The sequence below is a fragment of the Ips typographus genome, linkage group LG1 (assembly GCF_016097725.1).
Source record: "Ips typographus isolate SLU linkage group LG1, UJ_Ityp_2.0, whole genome shotgun sequence".
In the NCBI taxonomy this organism is placed as follows: domain Eukaryota; kingdom Metazoa; phylum Arthropoda; class Insecta; order Coleoptera; family Curculionidae; genus Ips; species Ips typographus.
The window spans coordinates 2,024,515-2,042,320 of record NC_138422.1 but is presented as its reverse complement, the minus strand read 5'-3'; the positions used below and the strand labels follow the sequence as shown (position 1 = coordinate 2,042,320).

Below are 17,806 nucleotides of genomic sequence, written 5' to 3'. Positions count from 1 at the left end.
CTTCTGCTTATAGCCAATTGAGCGAAACAAAATGTGTATGGCGTATGTCATTTATGAATTTTTACCCAAATGTCAAACCAAGGTCTGTCATTACGTATTAGGTTATGTATATTGTTTATTTGTGTTGATTGTGATTATAGTGAATATTTGGTGTTAAAAGCAATTTTTTGATTGAAAAAATGCCATTTAAGCGTTGCGTTGTTCATTCCTGTTCAAACAACAATAAAAACTGTCCTGACAAAATATTTGTATGTTTGCCAAAGAAGGAGAAACGCCGTCTCCGGTGGTACGAAGCTTTAAAGACTGTGTGTGAAGATCATTTCAATGTAAGTACACGTTTCATAATATTATTTTATTCAAACTATATTAATACCGTCTTTCTCTGAAATGTTATGTTTGTCTGGTTGCAGCTACCTGAAGACAGTCTAAATTGGATGTACTTTAAAACTATGGGGAAAAAAATACGGCTTAAGGATGATGTAGTACCACACAAGAACATGTGTCCAGTAGATGAAGTGCCAGACAAAGAACCTAATGAACTTACTGAATCTAGCAGAAAACAAAATCTACACAGAGCAGAAGTGTCTAGCATCAAAAAAGCAAAGATAATGTTATTTGAAGATGTGGAACAGACAGCTATAGCCAGTACAAGCTACAAGTCATCACCATCTGGTTTATTTAATGTTGAATTACTACCAAATCATGTAGGAATCCAAGTCAGAAGTCAATCTACCTCCACTCAAGATCTAGTTCAGCTCAAATCAGTCGGTACCCTAACAAAAGAAACTGCTATCCAAGATTAATAAACATCTTCAGTTGGTTCCAAATGAGTTCAGAATGATCAATGTAAGTAGATATACATAATAATGGATGTGAAAAACAGATGGCGTTATCGTAACATTCCACTACTTACAGTTCTTATTTCAAATCTAATTATAAACTGAAAACTTCATTAAAAATAGTACACTCTTCCTGATCTAAATTTAACATTATTAGAGCCAGTATAGCGTTTCTAGCGAAACTAGGCTACAGTAAAATGGCCGGCAAAACATATAAAGTTTTAACCAATGAAACTCTAGGGCGGTAAGACTAGCGATATTTTCAAATAAAATCATGCAAAGCCCGTTTTATTACAGTTACATGGTGGCCAATAAACTTTTGAAGGCGGGTGAGTTGATAATGAAAGAAAGTCCGGCCCTGGTAGGACCCCAACTCAACGGACCAGCTCGGTGCTTCAAGTGCTTCAAGCCCATCAATTTGTTGATGTGTTCGTTTTGCGACCAGTGTAACACCGCTTTGATGTGTATTGATAATTGCAAAGGTAGTTATTTTATTTAAAACACATGTACTTCTAACACTTTAAAACGTAGGGAAATACCACAGTGAGGAGGAATGTCTCACTCTAAAAACTCAAAAATTGAAGGGTCAAATTTTGGCTGAAAATCCCTCCGTTATTTTCCCGCTCAGGTGTTTGTTGTTGAGTATCTACAACCCTGAAGCTTTCGAAGAGATTGTCAAGTTGGAGGCACATTTGGAACAGAGGAGGGACACGGCGATTTGGAGACGGCACAGGATTTCGGTGGAGGATGTGTTGAAGGAGACCAATCTTATCACGCAAAAGGATGTAGAGGAGGAGTTGGTGCAGAAAATTTGCGGCATTTTAGATGTTAATTCGTTTGAGGTGAGTTTTGTTTTTGTTTTACAATGGTTTCTGAAACCGGGGGATTTCTCATGTGGAAAACATTTTTAACTGGAAAAATGTTTGTGAAAAATACACTAAACTTTCAAAATCTGTGGAAGAGAGTATACTAAAGTTTTGTTTTTAACTTTGGCGTCCATAACAGTGTTTTAGGCCAGTGGTTTTTCCATAAAAACTTTGTCTTGTAATTAGTCAAGAATAGCTGCTTTACTTGACCAATCACACTGTGCTGAGATTTACGCAAATGCTGCATACGAGAACTCACCCATACAGTTTGTATGTACAAATTTTTAATTTTTACAATTTAAAAGTTTTTTTTATTTCTTGTTTATCAATTACTGGTATACATCATCCTAACATACTAAATTCAGTATTTTTCATTTTTATCGTAGTCAACCGTTAATGAGTTTCCTGTTAAGTCTAAATGAAAAATAAACATCTAAACAGACTTATGTATAGAGTGTGTCCAGTATAAAATGATGTTACCCACAGGGTGTCTCATTATAGATTATAATTAGAGTCCGGATTAAAAAGCACTAAAATCGTGATGACTATTTTCCTCAAAATAGCATAAAAATCTGTAAAAAAGCTTTAAAAAATCACAAAACTCTTTAAAAGATGCAAATATTTTAACTTTTTTTGAGTTCTAGACGTTTTTTAAAGCTTTTAAACTGCTTTAGAAGCATACGAAAGATTTCAGACATATTTAAGGAGCATATTGAAGGTTCCGGAATGCTTTAGAGGCATTTGGAAATTCTTAGACGGTTCTAGAATTTTTTTGAAGCTTTTAGACTGTTTTGATATCTTTTGGGAGCATCTGGACTAGTTGAAGAGCATTTGGAATCTTTTAGACTATTCTAAAAGCTTTTGGAAGCTTTTAGATTGTTTTGAAAGGCTTCCCACTGTTTTAGAAGCATTTTGATGTTTCTGCAGTGTTTTGAAATCTTTTTAGACTACTTTAGGAATATTGAAGGTCCTGGACTGCTTTTAATGCATTTGAAACCTTGTAGACGGTTCTAGAATTTGTTTAAAAGCCTCTAGACTAGTTGAAGATCATTTGGAAGCCTTTAAAGCATTCTAAAAGCTTTTGGAAACTTCTAGACTATTTTGTAAGCTTTTGCAAGGCATTTTGAAGCTTCTATAGTGTTTTGGAATGTTTTTACACTTTTTAGACTACTTCAGAGCATTTGGAAATTATTTGGTCTGTTTAAATTTGTAAATTGACACTTACCCATTTTGAAACAGATAATTGGTATGTTTTTGTCTCTCAGAAGCCTTTACTATCTCAATATAGCTATTGCAATTGTAAATTAGCCTATTCAACTATAAAAAAGTTCTACAGTATTAAATCTCATTCTCTAATACCTTTTACATAAATCTTTTAACAGGTTAGGCCTCCCAATTCTGAAGCTTTGGCCATCACCAACCCAGAAAAACAGTGTCTCAGAGCCTTATACCCAAAAGTGGCCATGATGGCTCACAGCTGCGTGTCCAACACCCACATCTCTGTAGACGACAATTTTGTTATGAGCGTCCACGCCAGAATAGACATCCAAGAAGACGAACCTGTATTAACTAACTATACCGACGTTTTGCTGGTTTGTAATCCGTTTTGCGACTCCTTGAAACGGATAATCAAGTTTACAATCCCCAGGGCAACAAGGCGCGTCAAGAGCATCTCCTGGAAGGTAAATACTTTAGGTGCAAGTGCACCAGGTGCACTGATCCTACGGAACTTGGAACGGAAATCAGTTCTTTGGTGTGTCACAAGTGTCGTAAAGGATTTTTGAGGCACGTGGAGATTGAGAAAGGGTTCAAAATGTGGCAGTGTGGGGAATGTAAGTTATGTTTTAAAGATTTCCTCATTGATTTGGCAGTGGAGGAGGCTAGAAGAAGAATCGATGAGTTAGGTAGATAACTTATGGTTGAAATTACTCTTCAGAGGATACATTTTAGCGTTCTAGATCCCACAGATATTCAGGCTATGGAACTTTTGTACAAAAAACTACTACTAACCTTCCATCCAAACCACTATCTTTTGCTGGAACTCAAACAGAACATGGTGTCCCTATATTCAAAACTACCACCAACTAAAAGCAATTTAAACAGAAAAATCGATTTGTGCGGACGCTTAATGTCAGTAATTTCCAAACTGGAACCAGGAATATCCCGAGTTGGAGCTCTAACCATGTACGAACTCCAATCGGCCATTGTGGACATTTCGCACAAACAATACAGAGATCAGGAGCTGGACGAAGAAGGTTTGGTCGTCGAGCTTCAAACTGCGGAAAAAATCCTGAAAGATTCGGTAAAATATTTGCTATACGAACCGCCAAAAAGTCCCGAAGGCCGCATGGCCCAGATGGCGCTGCACGAACTGAAAATGCTACGCGGCTCCATTAAAAATATCGAAAAAGATTTTTTGGGGGGTAAGGAAGAGAAGTCGGACAAAAAGACGGAAATGGCAAAAAGGTTAAAGGACAAGCTGGAGAAGAGCAAAGCGAAGAAGATGGAGGAGGAAGAGAAAGAGAATATGAAGGATGATGTGAGTGCGGATGAAAAGACGATTAGCAGGAAAAAGAATAAGAAAAAAGTGAAAAAGTAATTAATTAAGTAGTTTTTTTGTTAATAAAGCATTGTTGATTTAAACCAACACTCTTTACTATTAAATCATGTAAGACCGTCAAGAAAAATACCCAAAAACAACGTAAAAAATTTGTATTTATTTTTTATTATTGCAAAGAATTAATTAAAACAGCTACAGGCAGTCCACTCCATCTTTATACTCAGTAAAAGCGCTTCTAGGTCTGATATTTGGATCGCAAATCGAGCCCTTAATCGCGTCATCGGTGTAGGCGGACATAACTCTAAAATTGTACCTGCTGGTGTCCAGTCCTTCGATCAAATAATAGGGTAACCTATTGGTGATGATCCACATACTTTGTTTCTTTTCATGATCCAATCTAATTAGGTAGGTTTTGTTGTACTGATCAAGCTGATGCTAAGTAAACTTACCTGATATCATTAGGAAACACCAAAGTGTACCTGTTTTGGGCGACGATTCCCAAGTTATCCCTTTTGTACGGTTTTCTGGAATCCCAGCAACCGATGGCGTCCAGAGTGACTAGATTATGGAACATAATTCCGTTATCGTCCATCACGGACGACGACACGTGTCCCTGATCCCCTGTATGTTGCTCATTTTCAAGATTTTATCTAGACATTTCAATAGTAACGTACCGCGGCTTTGCCCTAAGACTTCAAAAGCGGACTCGCCCTCCTCAATTCCCTCCTTTCGGAGAAATGAGGTTTTAACATAAAACTCTCGGTAACCGGACATGGAATGGAAGTAGAGTAAACGGTCTCCATACGGTTGTCCTTCGGGACTTAACGCCATCCCGAAAATACCGTCCATCCAGTAAAAACTAAGGTGGTGGAGGCGATAGTGGGAGGCCAAAGGGTCAGGATAAAATAAATGGTTGCTGATACGCCACGCTTGGTTGTCGAAAAGTCGGAATACCACAATTCCGAATCTAATAAAGAAACTTTTCAGTTCTTAATTTAAAAAATAGCTATTTATGTAACCAGTTACGAAAAATCGATTTTGTGTAACGAATGAATGTTTGTAGGGCGAGCGCAGCGAGGTCCTACAATTTGAATGAGTTACACAATAAGACATTTTCGAAACGTGTTGCATACATAATTTTTTCTAATTCTGACCAAAAAGCGGTAAAAACCATCTTTTAAAGTGATTTAACACAAATATTCACTTTCATAGCACCTTGTATAAACAGTGACAACGACATGTTATGTGGATGTCGCCCATATGTTTCTACGGAAATGCATAAAAACAGGGAGTGATGGAATGAACTTTTTATAACTAGTTACATAAAGTGATACTTTATGTAACTAGTTACATAAAGTAAAACGTTTTGTCACTCTAATCAGTTTTGAAAAGTGTCACTTTATATGCCAAAATTAGAAAAAAATAGATTGCTTGTTAAGTCAAAATAAAATTTAATAATAATTTTTAATGAAATTTTGCATGTATGCATGTCAACTGTGACAAAATGTATCTAAAACTGGTTCAAATGGTTTGAGAAAAGGTTTTACTGTTGTACTTTTACACTATGGAAGTATTTTAACTGTTTTTAAGTTTAAACTGTTTCCATAGACCTGTAAAACACAATGAGCGTGTATTTGAAACACGTCCATGGAAGTATATAAACAGTGGTGCATTTCAACTGTCAAATCCCTACCCATAAAGGTAAACAACAAAAATATCTAAAACTGGGTCAAATGGTTTTAAAGATCGTTTTATAGTTTTACACCTCTATAGAGCAATCAGTTTTGACAGTTTTTACTTTAATGACAGACCAAACTACGTCCAAAATAGAGAATTGTGCACATGAACTGTCAAAACCTTTACTATAGAGGTGTAAAACACAATGAATGTTATTTGGTTATAGTACCATTTTATACTAAACAGTCTGAGAAACGTTGGTATGTGGCTTCTAAAATCGTAGTCTTTCGTATATCAATTTACATGTAAGAGACATATGATGAGATGACGTAACTGCCATTTACGTTGGTTTGGACTTTATTAAAAGCCACTTTTGACAAACTTTAAAGTCAATTTCTATGTATATTACATAATATGAGAATACTTATAGACCGAATTAGACCTTCTTCCAGTGTGTTTCATACCTCCAAACATCCGACATGTAAGCATAAGCATCATCGCATTGATTATCCCGAATATCCACGATAATATTCGAATACAATCCATCCTGCAGGATAAACTTCTTCTCGAAGACGTATTTGGTAATCAATTGGTCGGTTTCCAAGTCGAATATCAGCAATTTGGGGGGACAATGCTGCTTAGCCTCCTCGGTCGTAATGGAGATTTTCCCAGAGTCCAAAACCCACAAACGACCGCAACTGTCCACTTGCATCCGAAAAACCGAAGTCATCAAATCGCAATTTTCTGCAGAAAATATTTCAATTTTTATATAAATAGAAGCGGAAAATATGCGGTTAAAAAGGTGCAACCTAAATTAATTTGCATCCGTAATATAACTCTTTTCATCTATTTTATTATTATAAAGCGCCCGTAAATCAAACTAGTTTTGCTTGCAATTGACCAAATCAAAGTCATTTTCCTGGTCGCTTTTGTGCATTTAATAGAGAAAGTTTGATAATGATCCTAATTAGATCGGTGGAATGTAAGTAACCAGCTATAATTAATAATTAATCATATTATAGGAACAAATGTATGGTTTTGCACTTACTTTCAGAATGCCACGCCCAATTTGGATAGGGTATTAGTTCGGGGGAATCTTCTTTGGGTACCCGGGGTAATTGGGCTAAAGTCACGGGGACGCCTTTCTTCCATTTTGGCATCGACAAGAAAATTCGATTTTTGTAGACTTCGATTCCTTAAAAATATAACGTATTGTTTAACAAAAAGCACTATTTGATAAATAATAGAATTTACAATTAGAAGTGTTGAAGTGAATTTTTCCGCTTTGTTGTCAAATTTTGATCAAAAACATTAAATTACAGCAACAAAATTTTGCCATCCGCACTGTAACATCAATAATTAATGACCCGAATTAGTATTGCGTTCTAAATTATTTCAGTAGATCGTTTTGTAAGTTTGCACGTGCCATTAATATTTGATTTCCTCATATTTTTTTATATTGATTAATTAAATTTAAAAAAAGTCTGAGGAATCGTAATAACTGAGGCTTTAGTCAGTGATGTAATTGAATTTTGATGTAAATTTTGTTTTTCTGAGTAAAAAAATTAATAGTAAATCTGTTTGTATCTTCTGTCTTCGATAGTAATTTTCAACTTTTAATTAAATACTTAATAAGTTATACTTTTTTGTGTAGAGAATTCCAAAATGGCTCGTTATGAATGTCAAATAAATAACACACTTGATTTCTTTTTTCAATAAAAAAAAACATGTTTTCAACAGTTTTATAGTTGCATGTAAGGAAATAAAATAATTTACATTTTTATTGAATTATTATACATTCTGTGCAATCATAACCTTCTTTTTAAGCATTGTGAATGAATATGCATACTCGAATATACTCAATAGAAATTAATACAAATTAATCAGACGTAATTCGTTTGGAAAGTGAATTATTGATTAACCTGTACACGCGAACCTACACCTCGTTAAACAGGCTTATTCATGCGTTTTCTTAAAAAAAAAACAGAGAAATTTTACAGAAATTAATTAGGGTTATATTGTGCTTTTTGGCCAGTCACCAAATATTTAAGTTCAATCAACATTTTTGGTGTCTTATTAGCGAATAGTTGTACTCAAATGTATTTTTCAGTAGAATTAATTTGGGTCAATTAACTGATTATGAAAGTGAAAAACTTGGAAAATATGCGGTTTGATTATACATACTTGTGATGTTGGTTAGGTTAGGTACAACTTATCAGTTTATGTACAAGTTTTTTCTATTTTTTCTATTTCTATTACAAAATGCCTTGGAAAAGCTTACAAAATACTCAAAATAGTCTGGAAGCTTCCAAAAGCTTTTAGAACGGTCGAAAAGCTTCCAAATCTTATCCATAGAAGCTCTTAAAAGATTTCTGATACAGTCTAAAAGCTTTCGTATGCTTCTAGAGCAGTTTAAAAGCTTCCTAAAGTTTCTAAACCGGTTTACAAGGTTTTAAATGCCTTAAGAACAGTCACACACACTGTCTAAATGCTCCTAAAGTAGTCTAAAAAGGCACAACACGAATCTGGTACCCGTTTTGCTGTAACTGCCGCCATTTAGTAACTGACTTTGAAATTGGGACATTTTTAACAGTTTTCAAGACATGGCCCCCTTAAAAATTATATTTTGACAAATGACACTTTACGTCACATTTCTACCATTATCCTAAACTAACTAAGGCAGTTAAAGACAATTTTCAAAATTCAAAAATTTTACAAAAAGTTTATAGGTAACCCCCTTTAAAGATGTCAAAAATCTAGTTAAAGGTCGACCGGTGCGTTGTATGGTAAAATGTTATATTTAATGAAAGATATTGTTATATAGGGGCTTTGAGGAAAATACGTGGTCAAAATTTCACACTGCTAACTAAAAACCGTTTTCGAGATATTTAGAAAAATGTCCGAAGAAAAAATAATCAAGTCTGACGCCCTCTAGCGGCCAAACGGGGCAAGTCAGCGGTGCCCGCTCAACGTCACGTGATAGCTCTAATCATTAGCCACTTGCGATCATTTAATGTGTCTACACGATACGTTTCAAATAATCAAGTTATTCGCCATTTTTTGGAAAAATGCCCCAAAATTTTGTCAAAATAAAGGTTTTTCCTGGTTTTTACTATACTGACCGCCGCCTGAATTAAAGTGGTTTTTAGTAAATATTTCGAAAACGGTTAGATTTACATAAAAACTACAAGAGTGCAAAATTGTTCCTAATGAACCACTAAACCAAACTACGTAACGTTTGAACTTCAATACAGTTGCCTGTATACAGGGTGTGCACAAAATTGATAGTGGATCATTACTTTTGCTCACTCTGTACACAATTTTTTTAGATACAATTTCTTGCTCTACACCACTGAAAAGAGCAGTTTAAGACAATTTGTTTGAGTGGTTGAACCACCCTGAACTCCCAAAAATAACCAAGCTACAGGGTGTTAAAGTATTGAACTAATTTTCGGTAAAAAGTGCATCAAAGTAGTTTTTGGAAAATATCTCGAAAACGGTTTTTTAAACTTACCTAGTGGTAAATTATTTTCTGGTATCAAGTCATCATTGGTCATCGCCTGCGCTTTTGCGTGTGGATCTGGATAAGCAAAATCCAGAGTCTTCCAACGGTACCACGTTTTAAACGGTCCGGTGATCTCTACCGGTTTCATGTTGTGCTCTTCCTCGTAGGTTTGGTTGGAACCTGGTGCTTCCTCAAACGGATCAGGAAACCCCAAAGAGTGAGTGTAGGGGTACTTGTAGTACTCTGCATCCCTAGTTGACTGGAACTCTCCTGGAATCCTGTACCAGAAGTAGTAAAATTGTCCTGAAGTACCAAGGAAGCTTACTTGAAATCTTTTTCTTCCTTTGAGGTGTCATAGCTTTTTGAAGGAGGGAAGTCTGGAAGTGGGTTTTCCGGTTTTGTTTTTAGTACGTTGAAAGCGACAAAAATGGGTAGAAGACCTGTGGCGTTTGTCGGTTGTTTTCCTGTATATTTATTGTTTATTTCAAAAAAAGAGACTAAGTGAACACATAAACTTTAACTCGGATAGTGGACTAGATGGATCAAATAACGGACAAATACTTACGGACATTTTCTTCGTGTATGACGTTTTTGGTTGGCTGGAAATATGTGTCGTGTAAAAATGGCGGATGCCAGTTCTGGAACCAGTTATCCATAGCCATGATTCTTCGGCATTTTTCTCAGCTTTTCCGATGTGGGATTTTCTAAGGTTTGAAACAGTGAATCGTATCAAGAAGCTTTCGCACTTTAACGCAGTTTTCCGTTAGGAAATGCTACTGAACATAAACAATGCCAATTCTAATTAAACCGATAAAACCTATTGAATTACCACCTAGACCTATATAAAAGTGGGGTTTAATTAGTATTTTCTATGTTGGCTTAATAAGGTCTATTGTAATAAGCGGATATATTGAATCTAATATTTTTTCTTGAATGAACAGCTTGAAACCGTAATTAACAGAAAAAAACTTAATTTATTAAGGTAACATTTTAGCGACTTTCACATTGCCAAATCTGGTTTGAAATTATTTTTTTGCATCCAAATCAAATAGTCTACAAAGAAGCCTGGAACTGTGATTTGAATTTAAAAATGCATTTACTCAACTAAACCACATCATTACCTTACTTACAGCTTAAAAAATTGTTGAATTGAAAAATTTGTAAAATCGAACGGATTAATTTACAATTTTGCATTCTGCTATCTAAGAATGGATTACCTCAACCGATTGACGAAGAGGAAAGTTTGCAATTTCAGATCGTTGTGGTGATGGCTAATTCAAGGGCAACCTCAACGTAAACCTCACAAAAAAGCCGTTTTTCTGTTTAATAACTTTTTTTTTAATAATCTACGGTCTCAATCGAGGTTTCGCTTGCCCAACTTGATTAGGAATTTCATAGTTAAAAATTTAAAGATCTGTGTCGATAGTTGTTATGCTAACCTTATTCAATCAGCCTCGAGGAAAGGACCAGAGTCCGTTTAAGGTTTGTATGGTACATTCACATTTGACACGAAATTCTCCATGTGTGCAACTTGAATGATCCCATATCGTAAGTTTTTCTGCATAACTACTCATTAATTACAAAAGCTTGACATTGATTTGTACTTGTAATGTATTTTTTGAAGATTTAATTTTGATCTGGTTACACTTAAGTAAGAAGCTTTTGAAGTGCATTCTTCACAACTTCCATAGTATAATGATAATTATTGTTTGCTTCTGATGCGATTTAACGATCATCTTCCCGATTTGGTAAAAGATAAAATATGATTGTTAATGGAATACTCTCACATGAAGCAAAAATCGTTTCAGAATATTTGAATATTAAGTTTGGCAATAAGTGAATTAATTGGCGACTAAGGGTGCCGCCAGGTGGCTTGTACGATCACCTGATTTAACGCCTCTCGATTACTTTCTCTAAAATTGCTTACAAAACAAAAGGTGTGTGTAGACTTACTTTTAGTTTTATTTAAACATTTACTGCCCAAGGCACCCTGGACAATAACTTCTTTAATAAATTGTTGTGTGCATCTTTGGCTTTGCAATAAATAATTAACAATCTTTTATCTTCTTGTCTTTATGAAACATTTTCTTACATAATTTTTTCTTTAGCAAACTTTACACTATTTTAAGAAAATAAAATGCAATTTGACACATAATACTTTTTGAACTGTTTTCATAAACAACTTATACTGACCAGCATCAATTACTTGCGGTGGTATCGTATTGGAAGAATTGAACAAAAAAAAACGTTGTGATTGTTAGTTTTGCAATTCAACGAGCGCTTTTTGTTCCGCCATTGTTATTTGTTAGAATGTAATTATTTGAATCTCGTTAAAGTGGAAATTTTACGCAGATTAACCAAAAATTCGTAAAATGGTCGTAATTACCGATTAGCCGCCAAAAGAGTTTTTTTTTTTAAGTTTTTGACTGTTGTTTACTCAGTCATTGCAACGGTAGTAGTTTTTCGCAAAAAGTCTGTGATTACGTATTTATCATGTTAATTTGTAAACAAAATTTAATGTAGGAGTATTGTATTAATGTAACCCGGGTAAATATTGTTTTCCTTTCAACCAATTATCGTTTGGTCTTCCGTAATAATCAATTTATTAGAATAACATTTTCTCTAATTCAAAAGCTTAGGTAATTTGCGTTCTAATGGCCAGTTGTAACATTTAATTCCTGATCGTTTTTTGTTTGCCGAACATTTTGCTGGTTATTTGATCCAACAAACAGAGAAATTCAATCAATTTTTTATACTTTCCTCATTTATTTCCATGTAATTACGACGTTAGTCGTGTTCTGATTACTCATTTTAACTTGTAAACTGGACTACGTTCGAGTTTTAACGCTTTCGTAAAGTGTTTATTATCACCAGCTTGTTTTCTGACAATTTAAGAAGATTTTTCAACTTTTGCTCAGCTTTCAGTCCATCAATACTTTTTTTACGAGAGTATTCGGCAACATGGCATCAGTGTGTTTTTAAGGTTAGCAAAGGACAGCAACATATTGATTGACACTTGACATTGACAGTGCTTCAGTAGTTTAGCGTTTTGACAAGACTCACAAGAGTGAGGTTAAGCTGGTTAAAAAGCAAAATATAAAAACCTTCGGAAAAATTAAATCTGTGTCGTTATTGTTTTACTTGAATTGTGCGGGCTGGTGTTGGTAGTGATTCTGGACTGTGTGTGTTATTTTTCTTGATGGTAAACCTGCAAAGTAAGGTAAGCAACAACCAACCTTCTGTATGTCACATGAAACATTTATCAGCCGCTGTTCGCCCTCACTGTATTGTTTAGACATTTTCGGTTACCGAAAATATCAAAATATGAAAAACACAAATACAACTCACACAAAATAATAACCTAATCGACAAATTTAAGTTGCAACGGGATAAGTTTGAAGAAACTGTCATTTTAAATGGCGTTGCCGGCAGCGCCAACGCCGAATTTTCCCGAATTTTAACGATTAGTTAAAGAACCACCGCCTACTATACTAAAAATCCTAGAAGGTGCTTGTCAAAAATTCCAACATGGCGAAAATAGTGATGACAGTTTGCGTTTGTTTGTATTGTGGAAATTGAGTTTTTTTGAGGATTAGATGATTTTTTACGGTTTAAAATCAAGACTTGAGGTTAATTGCGTAAGTTATTTTTGTTTGCTGCCGTTCAGAAGTTTTTCAAGCCACATTGTAACAGAAATTCAGGAAAAAGCTCAACCGTGTCAGTTTTTTACTTTACAAAAAACCGGATTTAACTCAACAGTGGTTGAACACTTTGAAGTGGGATGATTTTACTCCAACACTATACTCAATGGTAAGTACAAGTGCTTTCTAGTACAGTAAACTTATTAGGTACTTGTTAGATGCACAGGTATGTGAGTTTCATTTTAAAGCATCCTTCATTGTGAGAGCAACAAAAATAGTTTTGAATGAATGTTCTTGGTAATAACATAAGGACCATTTACTGTTCTCGCGGTCTGAGTTTACCCGTGCGTCATCCCCCTGTGATTTAGAAGTAGACATGCATTATTGACTTCATCCTTGTCTATTGTTCACTTTCAGAAAGGGTAAATATCTAAGTGAATGTCTTCCAAAAAAACATTTACTGATTAGCGCTTCTATTTCAGTCATTGTCAGTTTGACAACCATCGAAATTTATTTGATTTGTTTACTATTAATTCTTTTCCGTTTCTTTGTGTTGTTAATCATTTATAAAGTTTTCTATTTACCACACCACCACAGTTCTTTTAAGAGCTATTGTTTCTACGCTTTTAACATACTGTAAGTACTTTCATAATATTATTATTAATATTTTTATTTTTTTTATGTCGGCTGTCACGATCTAACCAAAATTGGCACAATTACTAACCTGTTTTGAAAAAAAAGTGGGAGTGTCTATTATGATTTTTATTTAGCCATTTGGTTTTTCGTAAATTCGGAATTACTTACTATTACAGTATTTTTTTAGAAAAGCCTGGAAAAATTCTCTACAGACAAGCCCAGCAGTTCTTAATTCTTAACCTTTGTGAATATTTTGAATTGGAAAAAACTAATGGAGGACCTTTAGAAGCTTTATCATCTGTTCAGGAAGAAAATAAGAAATTTTAAGACCTTACATATTCTTACTGATGTATTTTTTGATACTAGAAGGTTGCAGCTGCTTTGAAAATTTTCCGCAAAACTGTTTATTCGATTCGAGAAAAGCAAGCAAGTAATCTTGTGATTTCCTCACCTAGAAAACCTAAATCGAGGCGTTATCGATGGGTCAAGACCACTGATTTATCTGAAAGCATTAAAATGGATGTTCGAAATACATTATATGATATGTACAACGATAGTATGTTAATAATAGTAAAATATATCTACTTTTGTAAGAAACATCTATTAACCTTTCATTGTTTCCAGATACTGAGATTTTTGGGTTGCATTATAGATTTTTCATAAAAATTTCTTCAAACATATTAATAATAAACTCATAGAAAAAATAAAATAATCGTCTAAAATGTTTTCCAGCGGGTTTAAAATAAAATTAGTGGATTGCAACCTGAAAATGAGATATGAGATACTACAGCATCACTCAGAATGTCTTATTAAATTTTTAATTTGTTGTATTTATTTTAGAGAAACATGTAACCATCCAGAACCTAAATCAAGAGCTTAAAGTTAAAGAAATACTACATATTGGTGATACATCTCTGCGAATTTTGGTAAATAAATTAGGTTTCAAATTTAGACGGAATTCTATGATCCAAACGGTGACTTCTCATAAATAAAAAATGTTATTTCGGTCAAGATATTTTTGATTTGCTTTGGTATAAGGTTGTTTTAGTGCAAATTTGCAGCCAAAGATCTCTACTTTCTGACTGACAATACACGCAAAATTTTAAACGTGACGAAGCTTTAGACACGCCCTTTTCTATAATATGAACACAACAGGTTTGTTGACGAAAACTTGATTTGATTCATATGATTATAAATGACGTAGCCTTTGTGACGCACGGGTAAACTCACTCCGCGAGAACAGTACCAGTTTTGTTTCTGACATTTAGGCTTTCTAGTATAGACTATAGAGGGCGGTTGTCGGCAGCGAAAACGCCGAATTTTCCCGAATTTTAACGATTAGTTAAAGAACATACGTTAATGACGGCAAAATTCCGTCTTGCTCAGTTCACAACTAATAGACAAAGAACGACCATTATTACGTCCTTTGCTAATTACTTGAATTTTGAGAACTGTCACAAATATGTCATTGTCAATCTGACACGAGTGGTAGACGGTTGATAATTTTTTGTACATCAAATTTTTGCATACAAAATACCTTGAAATGACTTTAAAATACCTCACAATGATTGTCTGATTGCTTTTGCAAATTTCAAATTCAAGACTCAAAACCTTAAAATTCATTTTTTAAAAACTCACGTGACAGTTTTTAGGTTAGGTTAGGTGTCAAAAACACTCACGTGACCTTCAAAACGCAGTTTAAACTTTGGAAAATTGATAAATAAAATTTGGACAGTTGTAAAAACTTAAATTGCAAAATACACGTCACGTGACTTGGATAATTCAATTTTTAAGCTTGCAACACTGTAAAGACCAGTTGAAATTGTCAAAAACAGTCACGTGACCTTCAAAACGCAGTTTAAACTTTGGAAAATTGATAAATAAAATTTGGACAGTTGTAAAAAGTTAAATTGCAAAGTACACGTGACTTGACGTTGATAATGCAATTCTGAGCTTGCATCACTATAAAGGCCAGTTGATATTTGTCAAAATTAATCACGTCACCGTTAAAATGTGGTTTAAACTTTCAAAACTTGGTAAATTAAATTTAGACTATTTTAGACAGTTGTAAAAGCTGAAATTGTAAGAGACACATCACGTGACTTTGATTATGCAATTTTAGAGCTTGCAACATTGTCAAAAACAGTCACGTGACCTTAAAAATGTAGTTTAATTGTTGAAAAATTGGTAAGTTATTATAATAATTTGTAATGAATATTGTTTCAACTTAAATATTAGTATTCCTTAAAATATCGCAAAATATCCTTTATTTAGGCTTTATTTCGCTCAAAAATTCCAATGAAAATATCGCAAAACATTTTGAAATATATAGTCAATGCCTCAAAATTCTATGAAATGCCTTATAATTACCTTAAAAATACCAAAAAAATAAGTAATCAATTTCCAAAAAAAAAAAAAAAAAGTAAAGAAAGTTCAATATTTCAACAACGGTTAGAGTTATGGAGAACATAAAAATGTTCAGAATGCAGCTGCTAAATTTGAGAATTTAAAGAAACTGTCTAAATTTTGTTTTACTAATTTACAAAAAAAAGCATGTTTTTTCGTACAAAAATGTTAGTAAAGTTTTTGGACCTAAGTTGGTTGAACCATCCTGATAATCTTTGTAAACTTTTTGGCTTTTTGTTCAGAACAAATTTTGTTGTTTTTTTTTCTGGTAATTACAAAAAACTAAACCAACTAATGCTAACTTACCTTCATTTATAAAAAATCCACCCAAAAAACTGTCAAAAAAAAAAATCAACCACCAACCCCGTCACTGTTCCAAACTAAACTGAACCGTAAACCAGCGGCGTAACCGAACGGACAACCAAACCTAAACTAACGCACAATAACCATTTTGCGTGACCAGGTTACGATGCGAAAAAACGCCTCAAACGCAACCAAAAATTCGTACCAAATCGCGGGTGCGGTTTCGCGGTTAACGCGAAAAAACCCGTTCAATTGTTGATTTTTCAAGCGACAGTGTAATCAGTGCGCGCGTTTTTGCGACGGTCCGGACCTGGTGGAGGCGCGAATACTGGGGCCCCCTTGGTGAAATGGCCCCAAAAGTGAACGGACACAATGTATAATAATTATTTGATACGAAATTTGGAACGGGGTTGTCGAAGGGGGGCGAATTTATCAAACATTCCAATTTTCCGGTTAATTAATTTGATTTGAACTTTCACGCCGGTGTATATGCCTGATATGCTGATTGATTGCTTATGCTGCTATTACACTTGTGGCCCATTCTTTTCCTTGAAGGTTACTAATTATAAAATTATTTCTTTGTTTAATGGAAAAAAGGCACTTTTTAAATATCATAATTGAAGTGTGTGTCACAATTTAGAAGAAGTGGAAGAATAATTAAATAGGGAAAGTTGTAATACATTTTTTACGACTGTCTAATAATACGCTTTTTATTCATTAGTTTTGAATAAATAATAACACCCATTACCTACTCGTGAGTAATAATCTGACTAGGATCGCTCCTGTTTATCTGCCTCTCATTCTGTTTCTGTTGTTGTTATTGTTGTCGGTGGTTTATTATTACTTTGTTACCAAAAAGAAAATTAAAATATTCAGACTAAGCTTCTGCACTTTACATAACTTGAAACAGTTTTTTTGGACACTTTGTATATGTTCAGCCCTAAAAATAGCCGATATACAAAGTTCTCAAAATTTTGAGCCAATTTTCAAAATTAGAGTTACGGTTAGAGTTACAGAAATTTTGTTAAAGACCAAAAAAGTTTATAATACAGCTGCTTCAAAAATTAAAAAAAAACTGTCTACATTTTGTAGTCAGAAGATCCAACTGTATTACTTCAGTCTACCACATGAATAGTTGTTGTTTTATGCAATATTTCAAACTGTAGCACTGGACATTCATCATTGTTTTACAATAAATTTGGAGGCAAAATGGAAAACTTTAATTTTCTCTTATTTTTGATTTAAGTTAGCAGCACTGGGACTCAGTGCAATGTAAATAGAGTAGAATTCTATTAGTTTACTATACTCTTGGTTCAAAGCGATAGGAAGCCACAACATCACGTGAATTTGGCACCTCTTAAAGGTCTCTCTCC

At 34.1% G+C, this 17,806-nt stretch overlaps 2 protein-coding genes and 1 long non-coding RNA gene across 6 annotated transcripts; 2 read left to right on the top strand and 1 right to left on the bottom strand.

Moving 5' to 3' along the window:
- The first annotated feature begins 90 nt into the window (after positions 1 to 90).
- LOC145737374 (SET domain-containing protein SmydA-8-like) lies at positions 91 to 4,348 on the top strand. 3 transcript variants are annotated; one of them, XM_081992033.1, is made up of 8 exons: positions 91 to 326; positions 411 to 846; positions 997 to 1,083; positions 1,137 to 1,321; positions 1,371 to 1,681; positions 3,088 to 3,297; positions 3,354 to 3,609; positions 3,664 to 4,348. In XM_081992033.1, exons 3-8 carry the CDS (start codon positions 1,037 to 1,039, stop codon positions 4,302 to 4,304), a joined length of 1,650 nt encoding a protein of 549 aa, XP_081848159.1. In that variant the 5' UTR covers positions 91 to 326; positions 411 to 846; positions 997 to 1,036; the 3' UTR covers positions 4,305 to 4,348. The 3 variants fall into 3 exon arrangements, with proteins under 3 accessions (XP_081848159.1, XP_081848178.1, XP_081848168.1); XM_081992052.1 differs by lacking the exon at positions 997 to 1,083; XM_081992042.1 differs by lacking the exons at positions 91 to 326; positions 411 to 846 and having other exon boundaries at positions 866 to 1,083.
- A 54-nt stretch (positions 4,349 to 4,402) lies between these two features.
- On the bottom strand, positions 4,403 to 16,880 carry LOC145737387 (dopaminechrome tautomerase-like). Of its 2 annotated transcripts, none has more exons than XM_081992065.1 (9): positions 16,437 to 16,880; positions 10,013 to 10,151; positions 9,773 to 9,911; positions 9,457 to 9,725; positions 6,991 to 7,137; positions 6,407 to 6,686; positions 4,940 to 5,232; positions 4,715 to 4,886; positions 4,403 to 4,662 (listed from the first exon to the last, which is right to left on the bottom strand). In XM_081992065.1, exons 2-9 carry the CDS (start codon positions 10,107 to 10,109, stop codon positions 4,458 to 4,460), a joined length of 1,602 nt encoding a protein of 533 aa, XP_081848191.1. In that variant the 5' UTR covers positions 10,110 to 10,151; positions 16,437 to 16,880; the 3' UTR covers positions 4,403 to 4,457. The 2 variants fall into 2 exon arrangements, with proteins under 2 accessions (XP_081848191.1, XP_081848199.1); XM_081992073.1 differs by lacking the exon at positions 16,437 to 16,880 and adding an exon at positions 12,684 to 12,843.
- On the top strand, positions 13,397 to 14,325 carry LOC145737972 (uncharacterized). Its single transcript, XR_014180539.1, has 2 exons — positions 13,397 to 13,724; positions 13,912 to 14,325. It is a non-coding gene; the product is annotated as an uncharacterized LOC145737972 (long non-coding RNA).
- Positions 16,881 to 17,806: the final 926 nt, after the last annotated feature.

Bases quoted from the DNA above. Each gene is read 5' to 3' on its own strand.
- LOC145737374 (XM_081992033.1), top strand. From the start codon at position 1,037: ATGGCCGGCAAAACATATAAAGTTTTAACCAATGAAACTCTAGGGCG. The intron at 1,084-1,136 runs GTAAGACTAGCG...GTTTTATTACAG, and splicing joins ACCAATGAAACTCTAGGGCG to TTACATGGTGGCCAATAAAC. The intron at 1,682-3,087 runs GTGAGTTTTGTT...ATCTTTTAACAG, and splicing joins TAGATGTTAATTCGTTTGAG to GTTAGGCCTCCCAATTCTGA.
- LOC145737387 (XM_081992065.1), bottom strand. From the start codon at position 10,109: ATGGCTATGGATAACTGGTTCCAGAACTGGCATCCGCCATTTTTACAC. The intron at 6,687-6,990 runs GTAAGTGCAAAA...TATTTTCTGCAG, and splicing joins TTGGGCGTGGCATTCTGAAA to AAAATTGCGATTTGATGACT. The intron at 5,233-6,406 runs GTATGAAACACA...TTTCTTTATTAG, and splicing joins TACATGTCGGATGTTTGGAG to ATTCGGAATTGTGGTATTCC.